The 25,957-nt window shown below is 41.4% G+C and overlaps 1 protein-coding gene and 1 pseudogene across 1 annotated transcript in view; one reads left to right on the top strand and one right to left on the bottom strand.

Annotated features, from left to right (window-relative positions):
* Positions 1–13,603, top strand: part of COX16 (cytochrome c oxidase assembly factor COX16) — a 66,724-nt gene extending 53,121 nt beyond the window's left edge. The window contains exon 4 of the mRNA XM_069950272.1: positions 13,221–13,603. Within this exon, the coding sequence (XP_069806373.1) occupies positions 13,221–13,334 (114 nt within the window). The 3' untranslated portion in view covers positions 13,335–13,603. The remainder of the gene's footprint in view (positions 1–13,220) is intronic.
* Positions 13,604–15,349: 1,746 nt separating this feature from the next.
* Positions 15,350–15,522, bottom strand: LOC138771593 (U2 spliceosomal RNA; annotated as a pseudogene).
* Positions 15,523–25,957: the final 10,435 nt, after the last annotated feature.

Genomic DNA, 25,957 nt, shown 5'->3' on the forward strand with positions numbered 1-25,957 from the left:
CCTCAGTGGTCATGTGCACGATTACTGGTATCACTGCCACTAAACAGGGAGGATTGCACCCAATGGAGATTTTGTACTAGATCACCGCAAAGGTTGGTAAAGAGTAGATAAGGACTTTAACATTGCATTGCAAGGGGTTATCCAGCGCTACAAAAACATGGCCACTTTCCCCCTACTGTTGTCTCCAGTTTGGGTGGGGTTTTGAAACTCAGTTCCATTGAAGTAAATGGAGCTTAATTGCAAACTACACCTGAACTGGAGATAACAGTAGGGGGAAAATTGCCCATGTTTTTGTAGCGCTGGATAACCCCTTTAAAGTTTGCTAGATGTTGTTTTCTTGTTTTGGTAAATTGCAACATTTTCCATTTCTAATAGGAATACGCCCAGACAACACCTTTAAGTACAAATATACTATAGCCGCAGTATATGCTGTAAGCCTCAACCCCTTCTACAGCCAACTGCTGCCAGCTAAAGATAGGACTATAGACGTCTACACCATTCACTTCCGTAGTCCAGACTAATGGAGGTGTTTGGCAGAAGTTGGATTGGGGTTGAGATTGCTGTTTTGTCATCCTATCCATCTCCCTACCAATATGAAGATTGCTTTGTGCTCACAGAATTGCTTTGACCCCTAGGTGACTGCTATTTCTTTGGAACTGATTTTAATCCTAGACATTTCCTTTTTGATTCTTTGCACTTTTAAGTTATGGTAAGTTTTATGGTAATATTGGGGTCGAATATACAAGAAGTCTTCAAAAAGTCATCTGTTTTTTTGTTTGTTAGTTTTTATCTCACACTTATCTGGATGAGGGACTATGGACATTTAACATAGAATAAGGCACAAAAGCTGTTAATACATCCCATAGATTAGGCATTCTGGGATCAATAATAATAATAATAATAATATTTATTTGTATAGCACCGACAGATTCCACAGCACTAATAATGTTTTTATTAGCGCAGAGATAGATTATGAATGTTTTTGTACTACATTTCGCTCTTATTATGCCTCAAAACAGATATTTTATGCTTTTTACCTTTAGGATGTGTTGTCTCTTGTGCTTGTCTTTCCTGCCAAGTATGATCTAGCCATAGGGATATGGAGCATGTTTCAGGCTCTATTAGCTTTAACCATGCAGCCTAAGCTGAATATTTCTACTAGTCCTGCTACTAGAGTATTTCTTTACAACATCTACAATACCGCAGGGGACATGGCTGGAATATAGACTTATGGGAATGAGCCTAGAGAAGGTGTTCCATCTTGACAACCTTATCAGGGCACATAGATTTCTTAAAGCGTACCTGTCATCATGAATCTTTACCCAATCGGCGTGTAGTTGCTCTTGCCGTTTAAGATTGGGTAACTATGGATACAACCATACCAGGGGAGTTCCTTTTACGATCCCTTTGAAATTCTGGACAGAACTTACCCGGCGCAAGGTCTATAGTTACCCGATCTTCCAGTGGCAGTAGCAACAGCTTGGCGACTGGGTAAAGATTCCTAATGACAAGTATGGTTTACATTTTCCACGCACCTGAGGCTAATGTTGATTGAACCTAACTTCAGTGGGTTCGGTCGACTGTCTGAATGTGTATAGTGGCCCCTCAACTCCTCCCCTAACAGATGATGTCGGTGGAAAGAAGAGTCTGGTGTGTTGTCATTTTTTTCTTTTTTTTTTACCACTGAACCCAACCAACTGTTCTGGAAGATATGAGCTGGCACCCCTCCACATAGAGAACACACGCTCCCGCTTTACTCTCCGCCCGTCCCATAGACTGCATTCTATGGTCAGGCAGATTCTGCTGTCTGCCCAAAGAATAGACAAGTCCATTCTTTGGGCGATCAGCGGAATCTGCCTGACCATAGAATGCATGGGACGGCAGAGAGTGAAGCGGGAGTGCGCGGGGACGAGCAGCGAAATCCGCGGCAACTATCCATGAGAATGCCTTAGTGTGCACATACCCTCAGTAAGAAAAGAATGGAAAAATTTTATCACTGAGCAGCAGGGAAACATTGCCTGGCCAGATGTATCTAGATTTTTGTGTCACCATGCTTGATGGGAGGTTCAGAATGGCACAAGCCGCATGAATCGATGAACCCTTCCTGTCATATGTGAATAATTCAGACTGGCAAAATGGTGTGGGGAATGTTTTTCTAACACAGAATCGACCTTGGGTTTGGGCAATTAGACAGTAGGGCCTATCTGGCATTGTGGCCAACTGAGTTCATCCCTTTATGACAGCTATTTACCCTAAAGCTTGAGGATATTTTAGCAAGGCATTGCCCCATCCACAAGGAATGGTTCCAAGCACATGTATATATTTTCTTACTACCCATCAAATGTGAGGTAGCTGCAAGAAGCCGTCACCTAAGGGAATCTGTGCCACAAGGAAATGCTGCAGATCCGAAAGCAAAAGTAGGTCCAACACTACATTTGGGAGGGGGGGGTCACATAAAGTGATCATTAACTGCATATTTCCGTCAATTGTCAGATATGTAATTTACTTTTCTACTCTCACCACTTTGACTCTTGGCCATATAGCAGTAGAAATATTTCTAGCTGATATGTAATCTTCCCCGTAAACAGGAAGGCAGCCCAGCCGTAGAGCTTCACATTCATTTTTGTCAGTGAGACAGATCATACATTTGCATTTAATTTCCTGATTAGTCATCAGAGATGGAATACGGAGAAGGACACAGCGGCCTAGTAAAGAAATTATTGCTAGCAACCTCTAGAACTCCCTTGGTGGGTATATCGCTAAGCATTCTTAGCCAGCAATTGCAAAGGTGAATGCAAACATACAAAGGAGGCATGGAAAATGTTTAGGCCAATAAATAAATAAAAGCCATGTGGCTGGAGATGGGCTGAAGGTCACATGAAGAGGACTGAGAACAAGTCAGTACGTAACCTACGGAATAAGTAAAGGCAAATAATGCAGCACAACGGAATGAGAGAAGGACAAGGCTTCTTATGAATGTATGTCATGCAGTTGGCTGAAGGCAGCTGTGAATGGATAATGAAGGAACTGAACGCACATAGAGAGTAACTCCGGAATGAAATGAACTAGTCTGCCTCAGAATCATCTCTGACACCATATATTTACTAATGCACTCAAGGTAGACATCTTTAGGAGTCTGCTTGAATACTGTGGCATCTAGCTGAAAAGGACATTTGGAAAGAGCATTGGGGAGTTCGGGTTCAATAGACTTTCTATTGAAGTTTGTCTCCTATTGTAAGGACAGAGCAGGGGAAGAACATGTTTAGCACACCCTTCTTTTTCCTGTTCCCTCTAATGACTGGTTGGGGCCTGAATACCCAAGCCTAGATCAGTAAAAAATCTTGTATCGGAAAGAACCACGGCACTTCGGTATTTGCAAGAATAAGTGAAAAGTTTATTTTAACAAAATGATATACGGTATTTTACTCCGACCATACATAGAAAGTATAAGGCATGAGACCAGGTGCAACGTTTCGGTCCGCTATGGACCTTCCTCAGGCAGTAGGGTCTCTTTAAACGCTGTATGTAGGGAGAGAGGTCGGTGGACCTCTCTCCCTACATACAGCGTTTAAAGAGACCCTACTGCCTGAGGAAGGTCCATAGCGGACCGAAACGTTGCACCTGGTCTCATGCCTTATACTTTCTATGTATGGTCGGAGTAAAATACCGTATATCATTTTGTTAAAATAAACTTTTCACTTATTCTTGCAAATACCGAAGTGCCGTGGTTCTTTCCGATACAAGATTCATGGGTGAAGAACCCATTTACCACTGAGCACCGGCTTCCACATTTAAGGCAGAGGTGTGCAGCACTGACCCTATACAGTAAAAAATCTTGACATGTGAAAGTGAGAAAAAAAGTGGTGATAGAGATCTATCACTGCCTGTCTAGAATTATACGCCGCCTTAGACTCTTAGTAAGCTGGTTGACCATCTCTATAAGGAAGCTATATTAGTTGCCGTGTAGCTTTCCCAGACACAAATATACTATACACTATAAAAAGGCTGACAGAAGAAGTACAGATTTAATGGTGAATCTTTTAATGTAATGGAAAAGGCTCTTTAATCATCCTTAAGCTGTGTAGAAAACACAGAATCAAGGTCGGCTCTTGACCTTCAGGGGACTCCTGTTAAAATGGGGGAGCAAAAAGTGGGACACACATCTCACAGTCTCAGGTAGGAATACCCCCTTAAGAGAGCACTAACAGTTTGTAGAATAGAGGACCCTGTAAGAGACTTAGGGTGTTTTTTTCATATTCCGGCTGGTTTATTAAGGACTTTTTTACCTTGATATACGGCCTTTGTAATATTTGTACATCCACACAGCTGTAAGTAGTTTTTAGGATCACAGCTTCTGTAGTTGCAAGGAATTTTTGAGACGTTTACCTGTTTCCTCATCTCACTTCGTATTCTTAGCACACAAACATGCTCATTGGAGACACCATTTGTCTAAGCCATCATCACTCTTTCTATCTGCTGTGCTAAGACTAATGAAGATGATTTGTTCCTGGGCTGAGGACATGTAAAACAGATTGTAAGGAATGTACGGTGTGTCACCTAAGGCCCAAGACGAAGTAGGACATTAAGACGTGTTTTTAAAGACGGCAGTTTACTTTTTTCATCCCTTAGTTTTGTTTCACTTTAGAATAAAAGGAGTGTCAATAATGGGAAACAAATGACGAGAATGAATTATAAAAAATGTTATTATTTATATAGCACCAACAGATTCATTGTGAATAATAGAACAAAGACACAAGGGAACTAATGAAACCCAGAATATAAGTTGAATCGGTTTACAATAGAAAGGTGGCGGTTAATCTTTTTTGCTTATTTGAAAGGGGTTACTAAGCTTTGGACAGGGATTTATTCCTGCCTGGCACTACCTATTTAAAGCGAATGTACCAGTAGGTACATCGCTTTAAGAACTTATCATCAATAGACCGGTGCGGGGATGCCGGCGCCGCAGTCCCTTTTAAGACTCAATTAAGCAACATCACAGGGGGGGTTCCTCCCACTGGGGGCAAGTCGGCAGCCTCCAGTGCTTCAGGCCGGGCCGGTGACTGGGAATAGACTACTGCTGTGCACGGGAACTGGGCCGCGGTTCAAAATAAAATCACAGTGGAACTCGCAGCCTGAAATACGCCACAATCCGGTACTTGTAAAGGCACCCTAAAGGGTTCATCCAGGGAACGGAAGACGTCTGAAGCCTTCTGCTCCCTGACGCTCACTTCAAGCGTCTCTGAGAGACAGAGGGCTTCAGCAGTTTTCTGCTCCCTTGACAACCCCTTTAATCCCACTGTTCCCTCTCACCTGCCGGAGCAATAGTATGGTTTTTCATGGTGAAGGTGTTTGTTCCTGATTTAGAGATGAGCGAACCGGGTTTGGGTTCGAGTCGATCCGAACCCGAGCGTTCGGCATTTGATTAGCGGGGGCTGCTGAACTTGGATAAAGCTCTAAGGTTGTCTGGAAAACATGGATACAGCCAATGACTATATCCATGATTTCCACATAGCCTTAGGGCTTTATCCAACTTCAGCAGCCACCGCTAATCAAATGCCGAAAGTTCGGGTTCGGATGGACTCAAGCATGCTCCAGGTTCGCTCATCTCTATTCCTGATCTGTTATTCTTTATCTGACATTTGCCTATTTATATGACATTGCCACTGCTGGACCCTTGTGTACTACACTGACCCTCCTGTGTTTAACCTGCACTACTAACTCTGAACCTGTGCCGCCTGCCACAACTCTTTCGGCTGGACCTGGCTCACTCTCATTTGCTATCACAATAAATTAAAGGTACAAATAAACAGCCTGTTAGGGGACAGATTTTCAAACAGCGATGGCTTTCTGGATATATGAATCTGTGATAAGCAATGAAAAAAACAGCCATCATCAAACAAGGCCAGAGACGTGCGGGAAGAGGTGGGTAAATAATAATTGTTTGTTAATTAAAATAATAAGAGGAGAAAGGTAAACCTTTTGCATATTTGCTCTGAAACGGTTGCGACGTCTTTGCACAATAAAGTAAACAACACAGTATATGCTTCTTCAATTACAATTAGTTGCAGCAAACATTCCTGTGAAATTTACCTGATGTTTGTTAATACAAAGTCTGGAAGCAAAATTAATATTGAAGATGCATATACCATGTAGATTTGTTTATTGTGTAAAGAACTGTTTGTGTGTCCAATATGGTTGCGGTGTCTTCTTTTGTATAATATGATATGACGCTTCCCTTTTAAAAGCTTCTTTGTTCCCTTTTATTTCTTCAATTTCGATAGGTATGACGCTTGAAAGCTTTGGCTGTCGGGTCTGATCTTTACTTCTCATGAATTATTTCAATCCATTCAGATTTTTAGATTTGATGATTTGTGTGATTTCTTTTGAGTTGTGCAATCGATAGACAGGGACATTTATAAAATAGAACAGGTCCAAAGATGGGCTACAAAAATGGTAGAGGGTGTCAGGCATAAAACATATCGTGAAAGACTTAAAGGGGTACTCCGGGATTGGCTTATTTTAAGTGTACGGCCGGGGAGGGGGTGGATATAGAAGGCATTGGTCACTTACCTTCCCTGTTCCAGCACCGGGTCCCGGATCGCACCGCCCCGTTCTCCTGTCCGGCTACCGCTTCCTGGTCTAAGCTGTGGCTTGAGATGTGGCGTCTCAAGACAGCTCAGCCATTCAGCGGTCGTAGCGGAGTCCCGCCTCTGGCACAGAATGGCTGAGCTGCCTTAAGATGTCATGTCTCAAGCCACAGTTCAGACCAGGAAGCGTCAGCCAGACGGGAGAACGGAGCGGTGTGATCTGGGACCCGGCGCTGGGACGGGAAGGTAAGTGACCAGCGACTTTTATATCCACCCCCCTCCTCGTCCGTACACTTAAAATAACCCCAGCCCAGAGTACCCCTTTAAGGATTTGAATCTGTATAGTCTGAAGGGAAAGAGGGGACATGACTGAAACCTTTAAGTATGTTACAGGACTAAATAAGGTTCAGGAGGGAAGTGTTTTTAGTAAAAAACTGAAAACAAGAGGACCCAGTGAGAGGTTAGTTGGGGGAATGATCAGAAGCAACGTGAAAAATATTACTGAAAGAGTAGTAGTTGCTTGGAACTAACTTCCAGCAGATGTGGTTGGTAAATCTATAATAGAATGTAAACCTGCCTGGGATAAACATATATCTATCCTAAAATAATATGAAGGGAAATACTAAAAGGGCAAGTGGTGTTTTTCTGCCGACAATCTTCTATGTTTCTCTGACAGTAGTCTTTGGCTTTGTTTGTACTTGTATTACTTTGAATGAGACCAGCAAAGTAATGACATATTGGACAATAGTTTATACAAAGGGCAAAAATCGTGATATCTCCCAATTAATATTTTTTGATTTAATATGATTGAAGATAACTTTGCATAGACTTTGGTCTGCAGTGCTGGGTAATTTTTTTGTCACTTTTTCTTGGTATTTAGGTATAAATAGGAACATTACAATGCCAGGAAGTAAACACATGTTACACTTTACAAATAATTACAAATAATTTAGTCCATAGAATTAGATATATGCGAAGTATCTAGAGATTAGAGGGAACAGTTAGTAGATTATCACTAGAGCTTCTCTTCATTACAGAGTAATGAGTAGTCCCAGTGGGAGGTAGAGCTATGGATGCATTTGCTAGACTGTGAGTGCCATGATTTTTCACAAACCCGTCTCCAGTTAGATTCCTCTACTCCAATTAGATTCTTTTCCAGTTAGATATCCCATGCCAGAATACTGACCATTTCTCCAATTTAGACTTGGATGAGGTCAGCTATCTCATGTTTCCTTCGGAGCAATGCACCTAGGATTTCACTGTATTGAGCACTTTAACCAGCAGCCGACAGTGTTATCTTTGGCTGGTCTCCCTGAGATCAGTGATCTATTTCTCTTATAACTATAACAGAGGGCTTGTTGAAGGAAGGGAGACCACAATCAGGTGAGGAGCAACTTATCAGTTGATCATTGTCTTTCAGCAGGTTTAAAAATCATCGGCGTTCATCCCCCTGTGTAAGATATAGACGTATATAGAAAATAATTACGTTTTATTCTTGCCTGTCAACGGTCCCCAGGATCCTCCTGCCCATTTCCCATTTACCAGTCACTGGCCGCAGCCCTGTCTCGTCTCAGTCAATGATTGGCTGAGCCGCCTTCAGATTGGCTGGCCGCTGGGTCACTTCAGAGATGGGTGTAGGAACAGCGGCTCCAGTAAGCGGAAAACAGGCAGGAGGACACCAGGGGGTGCGGGCAGGTAAGAATAAAACTTCTTTATTTACAATATAAAGGAAGGCTGCACGGATATCTTGAACAGTAACTCTGTAAGCGAGTGCTGATCTAGCAGATCAGCTATCGCTTACTCAGGGTATTGGGCCATCCATTACAGCCCTAAGGGTGGTATTACACGGGCCGAGCAGGGCCCGATAATACCTGTAAACGAGCAGCGATCTGCTAGATCGCCGCTCGTTTACTGCACCTATTACACGGCCCGATAATCTATAAACAAGGGCTGCCCTTGCATAACTATATACATTACCCATCCACGTTCCAGGGCTGCTGCTGACGACTCTGACGTCACAGCGCGCGGGATCGGGGGAGAAGAAGACCGCAGCAGCAGCCCTGGAACGTGGATGGGTAATGTAAATCATTAGTCGCCGCCCGCGCACCGCTATTACACGTAGCGATGCGCGGTCGGCGCCCGAAAAAAAGAGGTCAGAACCTATATCAACGATCAGCCGATGATCGTTGTCTTTATTACACGGAAAGATAATCGGCCGAATCGGGCCGATTCGGCCGATTATCGTTCCGTGTAATAGTACCCTAAGTCAGGGTGTACACAGTGAATACAAATGGATCTTTTGATTCCTAACTAGAACTAAATGTGGGGTGTAACAGGGGTGTAAGTTGGAAGTGTGTTTTGAAAGGGGAATTGATGGAAGTGTGTTTTGAAAGGGGAATTGGTGGAAGTGAGCACATAATAGTATATTGTTATAATGGTTATCACCCTCTGTGTTGCATAAGTGCTGTCTGGACAGAGTATGAATAGGGACTGGGATAAGAGAGTATTTCAATCTAGAACATGGATTTGGGGATCTCAGCCATGCTCAGTGTGCGGACAAAGCATCCAAAAAAAGAGAAATGTATAGTGATTTCCATTTGGCAAGTAGATTCCTGATTTCTTGAAGAATGAATATGTGTCTTCTCCTTCCCCGGCTCTACTGGTCATTTTGTTGAAGCGAGGCAAGAAATTGTTTCTGTAAATAAGTATAGTAGTGTTCATTCTTTTTTTTTTTATATATGTTTTTATTCATTTTTCACATTTTTTTTATCAATACATCGATACATACAAATCGAAATGTTATGGTTCCACTAGTTGGGCCCACATAGAGCAAAAAGGCAATAAACTCCAAAACTCAGCACGTAAAAATACCTGGCAGATATAACAACTGCATGTCCAGGATAAATATGCTGACCAAACCCATCTTGCGAGAGAGACCCCCCAGAGCCATCTACATGTCCAAAAGCAAGGGTTCATTCTATATCAATGTTATCAACCAACTTTAGGCTGTGAAGTTTTGGGAAAGAAACAGGTTGGGTAATCTTCAAGAGGACAACATCATCCGTAAATAGAGTAATGGCCAAGTTTTGGTGTATTTATTTCAGCTGTTGTATATATGGTATACTGAAGAACAAGTATAAGAATTTCATAACCAAATCCTGACTGATGGCAGCCCATGTTTACCTAATCTCATGCATCAATAAATCTGCCATGGATGCTTTACTTAAAGGGTACCTGTTGCTATTACTTTCGAACTCTAAATCACCAGGGGATGTGATATAAAGCAAGTTTGCAATATACATTCATTATTTATTTTTTTAGTTACCATGCTGTAAAACAAAGCTGAACTTGCCAGAAAACCAGGTCCAGTCTCCCAAGCTTTTTAGTCTTGTGCTGGTTGAAAAAAAAAAAAAAAAAAAAAAAGAGATTAAACACATGGTCTGACTTGTACAGAACGTCACAGCTCAATGTGTCCAGCAATCACACGGCTGCCTTCTTTCTTAGCGCTCAGATGGCCTGGGGAACATGGGACTTCCTGTGTTTTAGACTCTTTGAGAGAGAGAGAAAAAAGTCAGAACACAGGAAGTACCGTGTTTTCCATGATAACTTAATTAAATAAATTAAATTACAGACTTGATTAATATCACATCTACTGTTTAAAAGTTATGACAGGTACACTTTAAAGCTTTACTTAAAGCTTAGCTGTCACCTCCTGACTGCCTACCAAGTTGGTGGTGATGAAAATACTTTTGTTGCTGGTGTCTGTCTTTTATTTTTATAAAACCATGCCTTTATTTGGGCTGTGAAAAGTTTTAAGGAGGTAAAGCCTGGGGTTTCCTGGGTCCTAGCACCACTACGCCTCACTGTGCTGGATGCCTGACCCTTTGGATAATTACACACATGTGCATACAGCACAGTGAGACCCTAGGCTCGCCTCTTTGACATGTGAACATACCCTAATCCCCCATAATCGTGCACAAGATAAAACCAAGAGTTGATGAAACTATCAGGTTTTGTTTGAAGTGCTTTGCATCTACATACCTAGATAGATAGATAGATAGATAGATAGATAGATAGATAGATAGATAGAATTAATGTTATCGTGTATGAGTATATTGTATTGCAACTGAGAATGTAAAAGTGATTGAGTGCAGTCTTGGGGTAATAGGCTTCTGAACAGGATAAATTGCAGTCACTTATTTGCCATAGGGATCCACCTGACTACTCTGTGTATAAGTTTTAGTTTTATATCCATCTGTTGGCGCACACACTGTCATCCCTTAATATCTTGTTTCCTACTTTATCTGCTTGGTATAGACAGCAGCCGGTCTCACATATTATAACCGATCCAGATGAAGAATTTCCAGTCTCCTGTGCCGGAGAGCCTCATTTTTCATGACTTCTCATAGCTTTCCCCTTACTTCTAAATGTACTTTTTATGTGTTCTCGTGTTTTAGCCTGCTGGTCATTCTATAATGTAGTTTTTAATGTTACTGCAGGTATTTTTGTAAGTGTATTGCTGAACCTTTCCTCGGGGTGCTTTATAAATGCCATAGCTGTATCTGTTATTTAAAAATTGTACCCAGAGATTCTAGTCTTTCTGCTTCCCAAGACAGGAAGTGATATGGTGCCGTCTTTTGTATTCTAGACATAGGAAAGGGTGAGATGGAAGCATGTGTTGCACTTTAATAATTGTTCACAAAATTAATGCAAAATAGTGGAAACATTTTTTATTTTGTGTCTTCTTTTAAAATTTGTTAAGAAAGGTATGTATTTTATTCAGACACAAAAACATTCTAATACAGCCATAATGTACAATGATTCTGTGACTTTATGACTTGTCAAGTAGAATTGGCCGCTAATAGGTAGAGATAGAGAGATTGACCCTTTTGGTGTGCCGTAGAATTTTTTTTGTATCTCTTTGTGTATGTTGAAGAACCCTTTTAAAATGAGCCCCCACCTGCAACCGGAGATTGGCACCATTTGCCTACTAGTATACAGATATACAATGTATGTGCCAAAAAGCTTTCTCACTGTGGCAAGTGTCCACCAAATTGATCACTGATAGAAAAACAGCTGCATTAATGTTCATCCATTTTGATCCGTTTTTCCATTCCAAGATCAAAAAACACCTTCTTTTTGTTTGTTTTATGTACATAAAAATGTGGTCAACCGCATTTTTGGGTATGCTGAAAAAAAAAACGGATGTGTTTTGATCTATTTTTTTTATAATAAAAGTTGGAAATACAGATCAAAACGGATGAAGCCGTTTTTTACATGCTTTTTAAAAAAAAAAAAAAAAAAAAAAGAAAATGGATAAAAATAATGTAGTGTGAACATATGTGGCCTTTATTCATTTAAATAGAAGCTACTATTAGTATATAGATAGACATCATATCTGCCAATATTCTAGAAGCTGTTTGCATTTCTAGGGCTCAGTGTCTTATTGGCTATAAGGTGGGTATTCTTATTCTTCAATATGGACAGCTTTTCTTTGAATTGCATTCCATTCAGGTTTCTAAATAGTAATGGTTTAAAATCTTAATTTTCACAACAGTTGTCAGGGATGTAAAAAGATAACTAGAGATGCTGAGAGTTTAGGTTCAGAAGAACCCGAACTTTTCATGAGTTCGCTTATCTCAACTTACTGTAAGTTCGGGTTTGTCCAAACCCAAACTCTCAGCATTAGACCTCGGTGACAGGACTGCCTGAAAAACATGGACACACACTTGACTTCATCAATCTTCTCCAGCCCCCAGGAGTGAAATGCTGAGAGTTTGGGTTTGGATCAACCTTTAATTTAAGGCCCTATTACATGAAGCGATTATCGTTTAAAAATTCTATTAAAAGATCAAAAAAGGGGGATTATATGTCCTTGTAATAACACCCAACCATCAAACGATGAATGAAAAATCGTTAAGTTTTGTTTTCCAACATGTTGAAAAATTATCGTTCATTGTTTGCTGATCGTTCGCATATTTGTTCGTGTAGTTAGTTGTTCACCAATAAAACGTGTGGGTTGTCATGAGGAACAATTAGTGGCCGTTAAACAACATAAAAACGATTGTTTATTACAGTAATCTGCGAATGTAATAACCTCAGAATCGTTCGCTACTAAAATTGATAGTTTTCATTAGTGATCAATTGTTCTAGCCAAACTTTACAATAATCAATACGTGTAATACAGGATTTACTGTAAGTTCGCTCATCTCTAGAGATAACCTTGATGGGGGACTGTGAACTTACACCCACTATTCATTCCCATAACACAGTGGCATCAGTTTCCCATAATGTACCCAAACATTTCTTCACACTTTGTGCTGCGCATCGGTAGAGTAGTCAGAGTGATGTGCAGACTCTTTTGTCTAGCTCTTTTTGCTGTTGAAGCTCGTATACACGTAACTATTATCTTTTGACATGTTAGAAAATTTCTAGTAATAGGATTATGAGAAATTCTCCCAAGTGTTCACGATTGTTTATTATAGATGTTCGCTTGTGTGTCATATCTTTGCTGCTTACTTCTAGAATCCAGCATGCTTTTTGTATTTTATTGTAGCTAAATAATAAGCTCTGTTGTTTTTACCCTGCTATTACCGTACGTCATAGACTTGTATCCCATTATGTTTTCTGCAGAAATTGAAGGACAAGTCATTCGAAGAGTGGAAAAACATCCGGGGGCCTCGTCCATGGGAGGACTCTAAATCGTACCAAGACCAACAGAAGATGGGCATTGCCAAAGAGACATAAAACTTAATGGATTACAAATGGAGGGGTTATCTTCATAGAGGACAGCAACCAAGAATATATTCCATTCCGTGCTCATAATTTCACGTTCTGTACAGGTCACGTCTTCCTGTTTCCCCATGCTTCAAATAACAAGCCTGCTCCAACGCTCCCCAAAGACGTGTTCCATCTCTTCACCGGGAGGACCTTGATGAAGCGCGGACCCTAACTGTGATTTTGTGATTGTTTTCAGAGACCTGCTTCTGGTTAATATTAAACCATTCTTTATGCAATCCTGCACTTCAAGTAGCTTTTTCAGATTTCTGCTCATGATTGCCGCAGACAGAATATTAAATCTTCCACACAGGACCAGTCATATAAATTGATTTCTGTACAGAACTGTAGACACTGCAGAACCGGAGCCAGTCAGGGAAGAGATGAAAGCTGCTTCCTATGTGAAGTAAAGCATTTAATGTGTATGGGCTACAAGGAGGTTTTGCAACACCTCATTATTGGGAGTATTTTGTTTATAGCAGTCAAAGAAAGTGACGTCCCGGGTTCATGGAGTCCATAATTAATTTTAATCGATATTTGTGACACTAGGCTGTGAAGATAGACAACAAGTAAAGGCAATTACAGTAACCAGCAGATATGCCATGAATGAATCCATTCCATGAATCTCTAACAGATGGGTGTTTTACCTATCATGAGAACAGGGGTTTCTTAAACCTTGGTTCCACCAAGCATGGTGTCATGTGAGTATGCATTAGATTTGTGTACAATATGAATGTGGCATGAACAAAAGAAATGACAGTGAAGATGTCAAGTGACTGAGTGCTTTACCTAGCAGTAGAGATGATCTATCAGGGCCGAGGTTCAGGTTTGTACTAACCCAAACCATCGGCATTTGACTCCCGTTGCCTTCCCGTTCTGCGGTGAAGGTGGAGACAGCCCGAGTACCGCCTGGAAAACAGGGATACAGCCTAGGTAATAGGCTGTATCCCTGTTTTCCAGGCGATACTCGGGCTGTCTCCACCTTCCCCACGTAATGGGAAGGCAGCGGGAGTCAAATGCCGATATTTCAGGTTCATACGAACCAGAACATTAGCGCTGTTTGATCATCTCTACCTAGCAGCCGACTAGCAGTGTCTTCTGTGGCTGGTCTCCCTGAGATCAGTGATCTGTTTGCTGTATTGGTCTACTTAGGGCCCTATTCCACAGGAACGATAATCGGCCCCATTCGGCCGATAATCGCTTGGTGGAATAGAGAGAACGATCAGCCGATGATCGTGTCATCGGCTGATCATTTATTTAGGGCCAGACCTAAAATCATTGTTCCCCCACCGTGCATCGCTACGGTGGAATAGCGGTGCACGGCGGGCAACCGATGATTTGAGAAGCGCAGTATACATTAGCTGCAGGGCTTCTCCTCCGCTCTGTCTTCCTCCCCGGGTCCCACGCGCTCTAGCTTCAGAATGGCCTGCGATTGGCTGAGTGGCCTGTCAGAGCGTGTGGGACCCGGGAGGAAGACAGAGCGGAGGAGAAGACCTGACAGGTAATGTATGCTGCAAGGGCTGAAGGACATCGGTAACGATGTCCCTGCAGCCCTCACTCAACGATCATCGGGCCGTGGAATAGGCCCAGTAAACGAGCGGCGATCTAGCAGATCGGCGCTCGTTTACATCGTTGATCGGGCCCTGCTCGGCCCGTGGAATAGGACCCTTAGGCATTGCTTCCACCTAACCAGAATCCTACACCACATTGAGTAGGATTCTGTGGATGGATACTTGGTGTTGGTTTTTCCCTTGTCATATTCAACTCATAATTGAGTTGGATATTGAACGTAACGAAAAATGAAAATTCCTGCGGTGGGATTTTATGCCGTGTCCAATGATTAAAAGAAGAGTAAAATAAATATTTAAACTCTCTGACTACCCCTAATGTGTGAAATCTGCAGCGTGTACACTACATGTGAACATACCCGAAAGTTCTCCTTTGCGGTAGGACTTAGTCCTTTTTTCTTCTTTTCTTTTTCTTTTTTTTTGTGCACTGAACCTGGAGGCACTGCAATACCAGGTCAATGCCTGGAGAGGAAAGAGTAAGCTCTTTTTCTATCTCCCTGTTCTAAAAATCCATTTAATATATTGTCCCCAGATAGGGGACATATCAGATATTAAACATATAAGAATAGATGCTACTAGAGATGAGTGAACCGGGTTCGGGTTCGAGTCCATCCGAACCCGAACGATCGGCATTTGATTAGCGGGGGCTGCTGAAGTTGGATAAAGCTCTAAGGTTGTCTGGAAAACATGGATACAGCCAATGACTATTTCCATGTTTTTCACATAGCCTTAGGGCTTTATCCAACTTCAGCAGCCACCGCTAATCAAATGCCAAAAGTTCGGGTTCGGATGGACTCGAGCATGCTCAAGGTTCGCTCATCTCTAGATGCTACACGTGATCTTAGCCAAAAGGCAGAGAAGCGATAGGAATTAGGGTCCTATTAGACCAATCGCAAACGCCTAAAAGTTTTTACCATATTACACAGAACAATAGTCATTAGTTACTGAGATTGTTTGCTTTATCTGATCCCAGCAAAAGGGCCCTATTTCACGGGACGATATCGTTAACGATAAACAATCTCAAACGACCACTATTGTGAACGACCTAAAATCTTTCACCCATTTACACGGAATGATCATCGTTACTTATGATCGTTCTTGTGGCCGTCTTGTCGTTGCTTTTGTTTACCCATTTACACGAAACGATGATCATTACTTATGATCGTTCTTGTGGCCGTCTTGTCGTTGCTTTTGCGTTCGCCGCTACTGCGAACTACCGAACGATGTCTTATTCCATGCGAACGATTTGCGAACGAGCAATGATAAAAATACGTCCAGGTCTTATTAAGCGATCAACAATTTCACGTTCGTTGTTTAATCGTTAACTGCTATTCAACTGATCGATTATCGCTTTGTTCCTAACTATTTAACGATTATCCCAACGATAATCGTCTCGTGGAATAGGGCCCAAAGAAGGAACGATTTTAAATTACACTGAACGATAAGTAAACAAATGCGGAATTACAGCGTATGAATCTTGAAATACAGTGAACAATTACCAATAATTTTAGGCTCAGGTCTAATCAACGATGATCAACGACACTCAAACAATTTTTCGATTGTTGCCTGCAATTACACAAGGCTATTATAGTTTAAATTTGAACAATATAACTATTTTCCACACGATAATCATCTTGTTTAATAAGGCACTTAGTCCTTTCTGTGTTTTTGCCCATACCGGTAAGTAATGCTAAGATCTAGCACTACCATTTACTATTTTTTTTTTTATTTCCTTGCAGTTTTTAGCAGTATTTATTTCCTATGAAGAAAAGTAAAATTTACTGAAAGCATGGCTCACCCAATAGTGAATAAAGAAAGGGCTACTTTACAAGTGGGGCTTTGACTGGTGTTTCATTGCAGTGTTGAAGGGTCTAAAATCAAGCGCTCTGTCTGTATTTACTCCATTGTGGTAACAGACAGCAGTCCGCAGGAATACATCCATCGTCTTAGGTAGCCCATACTGATTAGAAGCCTCCATGTATGTTCTGATATTAGATTGTAGCAAATCTTGTCGACGTGTTGGTATTGCTTCCTGTCCCCGGGGGATTTAGAAGGCTGCAGTGAATGGATTTAAAACTCCATTGGCATGCATTATCCACACTCATCCAACATATGGACAGCATTTAGTGTAGAAGGTCCCTGGCTGGCAGAGAATTTTTTTTTAATATATTCCTGGCGTGCTACTGTCCTGTGTTTGGAAAGCAAGGATTAAGACTGGAGAAAATGAGCATTTGTACAGCAGGACAGGATGAGATTCTGCGCTTTTCTGAGCATCCGCTCAACAGCTGTCCATGCATGGAGTATGCAATAAATATATTTGGGCTTTTTGTTCTTTTTTTTTTTTTTTTCTTCATAGAGCTTTATAGCTTTTTTTGTTCCTTGAATTTGTTGAATTGCGAAGCTCAACATTACCTGTTAACTTGGTTATAACATATGGTACTTCCATCAATACCTTCTCAATCTAAAACCAAGGGGGTACTGTATATTGTTTCTTTTAAGACATTGGGCTGAACCATGCTAGTCATTCCTTTGTGCCCTGATATGCAGATTGGGAGAGATTTATCAAACTGGTGTAAAGTAGAACTGTCTCAGTTGCCCCTAGCAAACAATCAGATTCCACTTTCCATTCCTTACAGATTCTTTGGAAAATGAAAAGTGGAATCTGATTGGTTACTAGGGGCAACTGAGACAATTCTACTGAATGCACCCTTAGGTTAGAATTTTGTGGGTTCAGTGTAACCAAAAGCAGAAGAAAAACATATATTACTATACTTTAATAGGCTTGTCTCATCAAGATTGCCTCTACTCTTACAGGGAATGTGTCATCAGAAAATAACCTATACTTTAAATCAAGTTTTTTTATGTTAAATATATTCTTTAAAGAATTTTATTGAGGTTTTGTCAAATTTTCTATTTTTAGTTATAAAATAATCTTAAAATCTTACTGTTTTTATTTTGTCCAGTAGGCCTAAAACTTAACCGAGACTTTCCGTTCTGTCCGTGATGATAAGTAGGGGCTGCTGGAAAATGATTTGCTCAGAAATACAGCAAAAGGGGACGCCAGTAAACTGAAGCAGAAAAAAAAGAACATGTTCAAGTATCTTGATCTATTTAGGTGATTCTTGTATTCAGTACAGGGAAGTATATCAGAAGATGATGCCCTTCAAATTCGTATTTGGCCATGCAATATTATGGCCTGGCCTTGTCCGCCAGAGAGCATTTGTCTTTATGAAATCATCCCTTTAAGGGCACAAGATTTGTACTGGAATTGGTAACATTCATGTATCATCTGTGTTCTTTGTCCTAAAATACCATCATTTCTGCGATAAAGCGGCCCCTTTAATTGAATCTGTAGAATAGACATCCAAGCAATTCCTCCCTCCCTCATTCCAGATTCTGTTTATCATAGTAGTTCGTATTTGCAACCTGTTATATTAAGGTGTTTGCGAGTGTTGTAGTCAGATAACACTTTGCAGTATGTTCATTTTACACTTGGGTCTGGAATAATGTGAAAATATTCGAACAATTGGAGCTCTTACCAATCACAGCGGCAGAAGCGAAACAATCACCAGAATAACGTTCCAAAATCTCATCTCTGCGTCTAACACAACTAGTTATTATTGAATCACTCCTTATGTTTCCAAGAACCTCCGAAAATGATTACAGATGGAACAATTTGTGCTTTTAGGTAATACATGTTCAGTACCATAGTTATATACTGTATAGTAACTGGATCTTTTATACAAGATATCTTTTAGTAAGACCGCTGTCCAGTATACTGTTAGCCATTAGATGACTGCAACACCCGTGCCCACAACAGGTTTATTGAATAGGTTCTCTTTATATCCTATTATTGTTCATTTCCATTCATCTGGCATATTTACCATCTGGCGGCAGGTGCAAAATTTATAAATGTTGCATACTGGACGGTCCATAATTCTAGTGCCTTACCCCATATCATCCTATTGGGCAATGAATATAATCTTGGATGGAAAGTATCTAGCTTGTCATAGCCAACGTTCCCATCTGGGACTTGTGGGACGTATGTAAACCCACCTTAATAGACATTGCTTTTCTGTATGAATCATGTGACCCTGAATATTCAGCATACAATCAAGTGAGCAAGTTTTCCTTTCGTTGTTTTAGTGTAAATCCACATTTATAATTGGAAAGACTTGGAAAGAGGCTTGGTTATCGGCACTAGACTAGCTTTGGGGTAGAAGTTAAGCAACTGCCAGCCTTGTGGCGTTGTCTTGTGCAGTGATTCTTAGAGTATACTGAGAATAGTGGCATCTAAGAAAAACACCCATTTAAAGGGGATTCAGTGGACATAAACATCTCTTTGATGAAAGTAGTAAGAGGAGCAAGGGAGTGATCGTTGGTGGTGCGCAGTCATGCAAAGTGCAGCTGAATTCAGCACTGGTGCTCTAACTCCAATTGTATAACTCATCGTTTGTTGCTACGGATGGGGTATACAAGTGGAGAAGATGTTCCAGGGCAAATAAAATCGCAATACTAGCTATGGAATACCATTGGATGGTTAGATATATCTGGGTTTCTGTTTCACAACTATGATGGAAGTTGCAATGTTTTCTTGCAACTTGTGTCCTCGGATACCTTTGTTGGGAAAGTTGGTTAATCTATGGCAGAGGGACTTTCAGGAAAACTATGCAACATGGATTTGGTACAGGAACCTGTTGACACATTTTCTTAGTTTCTTTCACTTTCATAGTCTCTAGATCTTAATCCTATGCCGCATCCTTGGAATGAGGTAGATATAACTGTAATGGCACACGCCGCAGCCCCTCATCTTATCCATGGTCTTGCCCATTATCCCGTACCTGCTGGGAGAGAAATTCTAGGCTAATCACCTAAGGGTATTTATTTCCATCCCCTCCAGACCTTTATGCTTAATTGTTGGTACCACATCTGTGCTTCCGAGCCACTGTACTTCACCACTTTCCTCCCTCCCCATTGACCTTCTAGCCATTTGGATCTTTGTTTCAATCCTGGCTCTCTGCTCAGCCCAGCTCTGGTTGACTTTTTCACAAAGTAACATAGAAGTTTGGCAGCAGCATCAGCACGTCTTATCCTGGCCTCCAGTATTCCTTCAGTCGGCAGTCACCATCTCTGAGGGTCGCGACCTGGGAGATTTCTACAGTAAAACCAATCCTGCCTTGCGGCAGGGTCTGGTGTGGTCCGGGGACTCCTTAGACTCCGCTTCTTGGAGTGTGTACTTCTGCACTCCTCTGTGACCCAGGAGATCCATTTCCTTGTGCCAGCTCTACCCGTTACAGTATGTTATCCCCTAGTAACAAAGGGAATTATCCAGATGAGACAACCCCATAAAATTAAAGGGTGACAAATTACCTTTATTCTCATTGCCTCTTTAATGTACTTGGCCCTGGAAGCAAAGGAAAGTTTCAAAGGAAGTTTTACTGTAGAAATTCAGTTGACAAACTATCATTTAATATAGCGAAAATTCAACAGTGCCCAGTAGAGAGATTAATCTTCAAATGAGTTTCTTGCATATCCAGGACAAACTGATGTTTCAACCATCAGTTTGTCTTTATCAAGCATATATACACTGATAAAAAAAATAAAGGGAACACTCAAATAACACATCCTAGATCTGAATGATTGAAATATTCTCATTGTATACTTTATTGTGTACAAAGTTGAATGTGCTGACAACAAAAATCATCAATGGAAATCAAATTTATTAACCAATAGAGGCCTGGATTTGGAGTCACACACAAAATTCAAGTGGAAGAACACACTACAGGCTGATCACTTCTCAGTACCTGTGCCTACAACCCACATATGTTGCTCAGTTAGTGCAGCTCATCCAGGATGGCACATCAATGCGAGCTGTGGCAAGAAGATTTGCTGTGTCTGTCAGCGTAGTTTCCCGAGGCTGGAGGCGCTAGCAGGAGACAGGCCAGTACACCAGGAGATGTGGAGGAGGCCGTAGAAGGGCAACAACCCAGCAGCAGGACCGCTACCTCCACCTTTGTGCAAGGAAGAAAAGGAGGAGCGCTGCCAGAGCCTTGCAAAATGACCTCCAGCAGGCCACAGATATGCATGTGTCTTCACAAACAGAAACCGACTCGAGGATGGTATGAGGGCCTGAAGTCCACAGATGGGGGTTGTGCTCACAGCCCAACACAGTGCAGCATGCTTGGCATTTGCCAGAGAACACCAGGATTGGCAAATTTGCCACTAGCGCCCTGTGCCTTTTATAGATGAAAGCAGGTTCACACTGAGCACATGTGACAGACGTGACATAGTCAGGAGATGCCATGGTGAGTGATCTGCTGCCTGCAACATCCTTTCGCATGACTGGTTTGGCAGTGGGTCAATAATGCATTGGGGTGGCATTTCTTTGGAGAGCTGCACAGCCCTCCATGTGCTTGCCAGATGTAGCCTGACTGCCATTAGCTACCGAGATGAGATCCTCAAACCCCTTGTGAGATCATATGCTGGTGCAGTTGGCCCTTGGTTCCTCCTAATGCAGGGCAATGCTAGACCTCATGTGGCTGGAGTTTATCAGAAGTTCTTGCAAGATGAAGGTGGTCAAGCTATGGACTGGCCCACCTGTTCCCCAGACCTGAATCCGATTGAGCACATCTGGGACATCATGTCTCGCTCCATCCACCAACTTCATGTTACACCGCAGACTGTGCAGGAGTTGGCAGATGTTTTAGTCCAGGTCTGGGAGGAGATCCCTCATAGAACATCCACCATCTCAGGAGCATTCCCAGGCGTTGTTGGGCGGTCATACAGACCTGTGGAGGCCACACACAATACTGAGCCTCATTTTGACTTGTTTTAAGGGCCATTACATCAAAGTTAGATCAGCTTGGAGTGTGTTTTTCCACTTGAATTTTGTGTGTGACTCCAAATCCTATTGGTTAATACATTTTGATTTCCATTGATGATTTTTGTGTGATTTTGTTGCCGGCACATTCAGATTTGTACAGAACAAAGTATTCAATGAGAATATTTCATTCATTCAGAACTAGGATTGTGTTATTTGAGTGTTCCATTTATTTTTTGAGCAGTTTACATATACTTGATAAAGACAAACTGATGGTCGAAACGTCGCTGTTTGTCCTTGATAATGCAATGAAGCTCATCTGCAGATTAATCTCTCACCTGGATGCTATTGAATTTTCCCTATTTTTGATGTCTACTTTTTGGTAAATTGGGAATACCAATCATACAGCGTGCACTCTCCACTAGACTGATCTCATTCCGGGGTGCTGTTGGATCCCAACTAAACTATAATTTAATGTTTGTGAATAACACGCAGCTTTGTTTAATTTTACTTTAATCAGCACAGGGTGACAACCCTGCACATATATTTCATGATGAACCATCACTTGCTGTACTAGAAGGATGGGAGGGTGTGATTACCATGGCTTACCATTATAGGCAAGAAAGCTCTGTGATTAGGGCAGCACAAGTGTAATATGTCTATGTCAGCTAACAAAGCCTCAGCGTGGTCCTGACATCACAATGAATGATACTTGCTCACCATGTCATTATTCCACTGGTGGAATTGCCAGCATGTAATTATTGATAAAAGGTGCAGGAAATTAAATTTTTTATTTATTTTCAGAGCATGGTTATTATTGGTTAATCTTAAAATTCACATTCTGTAAATGAGGAAAATCACATTTTCAGATGAGAGCATTTTCATAAGGAAACGTATTTATCTTCCTTTCTAAATTACAGTAATCTGACATCCCGTTACAAATCTCCTTAAAACATTATTGTGCTGTAAATACACGGCGAGCGCAGATTAGAGCCCCGTCAAAGCACGCAATGCTTACTTTCAAGAGACCCCGTATTAGTGTTGAGTTTGTATCCTGTTTACCCAATGCTGAGAGAAAATTGCATGTTTTTGAAGAATCTATTTGAGCAATAAAAAAAGAGATTCAGTCATGTTAAGGCTTTGACTGTTAGCATATCATTACCAAGGTGAAAGCCATTCTGGAGAGAAGTAATCCTGTTGCCTTTTGCTTCTTAAAAAGGGTGGTCCAGGTAGGCAACCTCCCCCTCTAATTGGTTCTGTATAATCCATAATTATGGTGCCTTGGTTTTAACTTTAATGTGCAAGTTGAAGCAACACTAAACCTAGAAATGAATGAAACAAGTATACAGGCCCTCAATTTTTATCCTTCAACATGTTCCTAGAGCAAACAACCTTGCAAAAGTCCAGGTTAATATCCTTCTGATTCTTCCCACTATGTTTATCCTGCCTCAGTCACTGATGCAAAAGAAGAGCCCGTGGAGTCTCATTTAGGAGTCTCGAAACACAGGACTAGCCAGTTATCCCTCTGGGAAGGACCCAGCAAGGGGTGGCTCCTGTAGGGAAAATACTTAAACCACCATATTAAGTGGCCCTATAAGTCAATGTAATGAAAAGGGAAAAAAACACGGCCAGGTATCCATCCCCAGACAGCTGTTTCGAGGTGTTGCCCCTCATCAGTGTGGAGAAGGATTCTGGCTAGGTGGGAGCAATGCCTAGTAGAGCCGTAAGAGAAACAGATCGCTGATCTCAGGGAGACCAGTCAAACGGTAACACTGCTGGCTGCTAGTGAAAGCGCTCAATGCAGTGAAGTCCTAGGTGCATTGCCACCTGGGAAACATGAATATGCAAAAGAAGAGCCCCTGGAGCCTCATTTAAAAGTCTCGAAACACAGGACTAGCAAGATATCCCTCCAGCTGATTGGCTGAATAGGAAGGTTCTTGTGTGACACAGACACACGGAAGAGCAACAAGGGGCTAACAGAGGGCGGCAGCACTGGAGGAGCGAGCGAGGGAGGTAAGTATACCAATATATTCTATGTAACAGAGCCCTAAGAAGTTCACTACAAAAAATTTTCTCCTGAATACCCCTTAAATTTTATTACTCTCTTTCTGCAATCAGAGGGACCAGGTTCAGGCTGCAGTGAACTGTAATATAGCCTTGGGCTGGCTTCAGGCTTCAGTAAGCCCTTGGGCAACTGTGCCACTGGGTCCCTTTAGAGAGCAACTTATGAAGTGGCAGTAAAAGAAAAAAGGAAACTACAGACACCAAATATAATCACTGGGCACCTTTTGTAGTTGCGCTAGGTCACCTGCAGCTTTCAACCTTTGCATTGCAATGGGTAAAAACAGTGGATGCTACTACTCTGTACCAAGATTAGTACTACCAATAATAGCAGTATGCAAGGACAAATAATAGTGCTTCCATATAGTAGTTAGGCCTCTCTGTGAAGATAGGCCTTTAGTACAAACTATACCCCATGTAGGCATCCCCCCGTAGGTAGTTCATCTGGTAGTTAACACCCTAAATAAATATACTTCATGCAGGTAGTCCCTAGTTTTTTTTATTGCATTATAACACAAATAGTTTTTTTTGTTTTTTTTTAAATGGTAAGAATAAACAAAAAAAAATTGCTGGTTATATATATATATATATATATATATATATATATATATATATATATATTCTTAGTGTTCTCTGCTATTTTCTGTTTATTGTAGAGGCAATCTTTTCATACAAGTGAGAACATTCAGTACATTTTTGTAGGCAGGAGATATCTAAATTAGTATACCCACTGGTAGAATATTATCAAGATAATCTGAGAGAGTCCAAGGGAGTTTTGTAGATGCAAGTAGTACTGTTGTTTTCAGGCAGATCTAAGGATAAATGTATGGGGGTCAATCCCAATTTATCAGTTGTTTAAAGCGTTAGCGGTATTGGCGTGAGAGCCTTAGGGTCCTATTAGATGGGATGATATTAAGTAGTAAGCGAACACCAACCTGCCCACAGAAGATAGTCAAAAAAGAAGAAGGAGACAGCACTCCATGGCGAGGATCAACCAGATAAAACGAAGGGGAGGAAAAAACAAGGTAACCCTCACCTGGTAAGGTTGTGCTAGCAAGGAGGCACAACACTCAGAAGCACATGTGAGACAGACCGCAGCTACTCCCGATATCCTCCAGGGATCAATAGAGCAACGATTCCTCCAACCACAAACACACGGGTGTGAGGGCGCAGGTCCGACAAAAAAAAAATAATAAAACTAAAAAATATGTATAAAATATATGTATAAAATTTATTAAAAGACTCTTTTGAGTCTTTTATAAAATTTTATACATATATTTTATACATATTTTTTAGTTTTATTATTTTTTTGTTGGACCTGCGCCCTCACACCCTTGTGTTTGTGGTTGGAGGAATCGTTGCTCCACAGAAGATAGTGGCTGTCTGCTGCCGCCACTCCTATTACATGGAACGGCAGGCATCAGACTGTCGCTATTGTTGTTTTAATAGACAATAGACAATGGTTGTTGCCTTTTAACATGACCTATTACACCAAGCGATTATCGTCCAGAACGCTTGATGTAGTAGGCCCCTTAGTCTCTTCAGTGCTACTTTAGGTAGCAACAGGGAACAAAAACAGCAGCATTTTCCCATGCATGTGAAGGTGTTTTCCTCTGAAACATAGCAAGTGACGTCAAAGTATGAAAGACTCTGTTTGGACACCATCTTCACTTGTTGCATGAAACTGCATCCTGCCTAAGAGGAATGAACTTTGAATCGCGCAAATGGAGTCATGTATCCAGGGGCATAGCTAGGATTCATGGGGCCCCTATAGCAAGAGACTGTATGGGGCCTCCTTAATCCTTTATAGCCCACCCCCACAATGCACATACTCGCAGAACCTGGCAGCCGGCACAGTTCAATTCTCCCAGACTCCCGGAATCACTTAAAGTGTCACTGTCGTTTATTTATTTTTTTTTCGGAAATGAATAGCACAGGTGATTTTAAGAAACTTTGTAATTGGGTTTATTAGCCAAAAAAATGCATTTTTATGATGAAAAAAACAGTTTGAAGTTCTCCCCCCTGTCCTCATGGCTTGCCTATGGAGAAGGGAGGGGTGGAGAGAGATGAGGCACCAAAACAGGACAACAAAGAGTTAATCTAAAGTTAATCACACAGCTATCTCCTCTGACACTGCACTGACC

Source organism: Dendropsophus ebraccatus, chromosome 13 (assembly GCF_027789765.1).
Source record: "Dendropsophus ebraccatus isolate aDenEbr1 chromosome 13, aDenEbr1.pat, whole genome shotgun sequence".
NCBI lineage: Eukaryota > Metazoa > Chordata > Amphibia > Anura > Hylidae > Dendropsophus > Dendropsophus ebraccatus.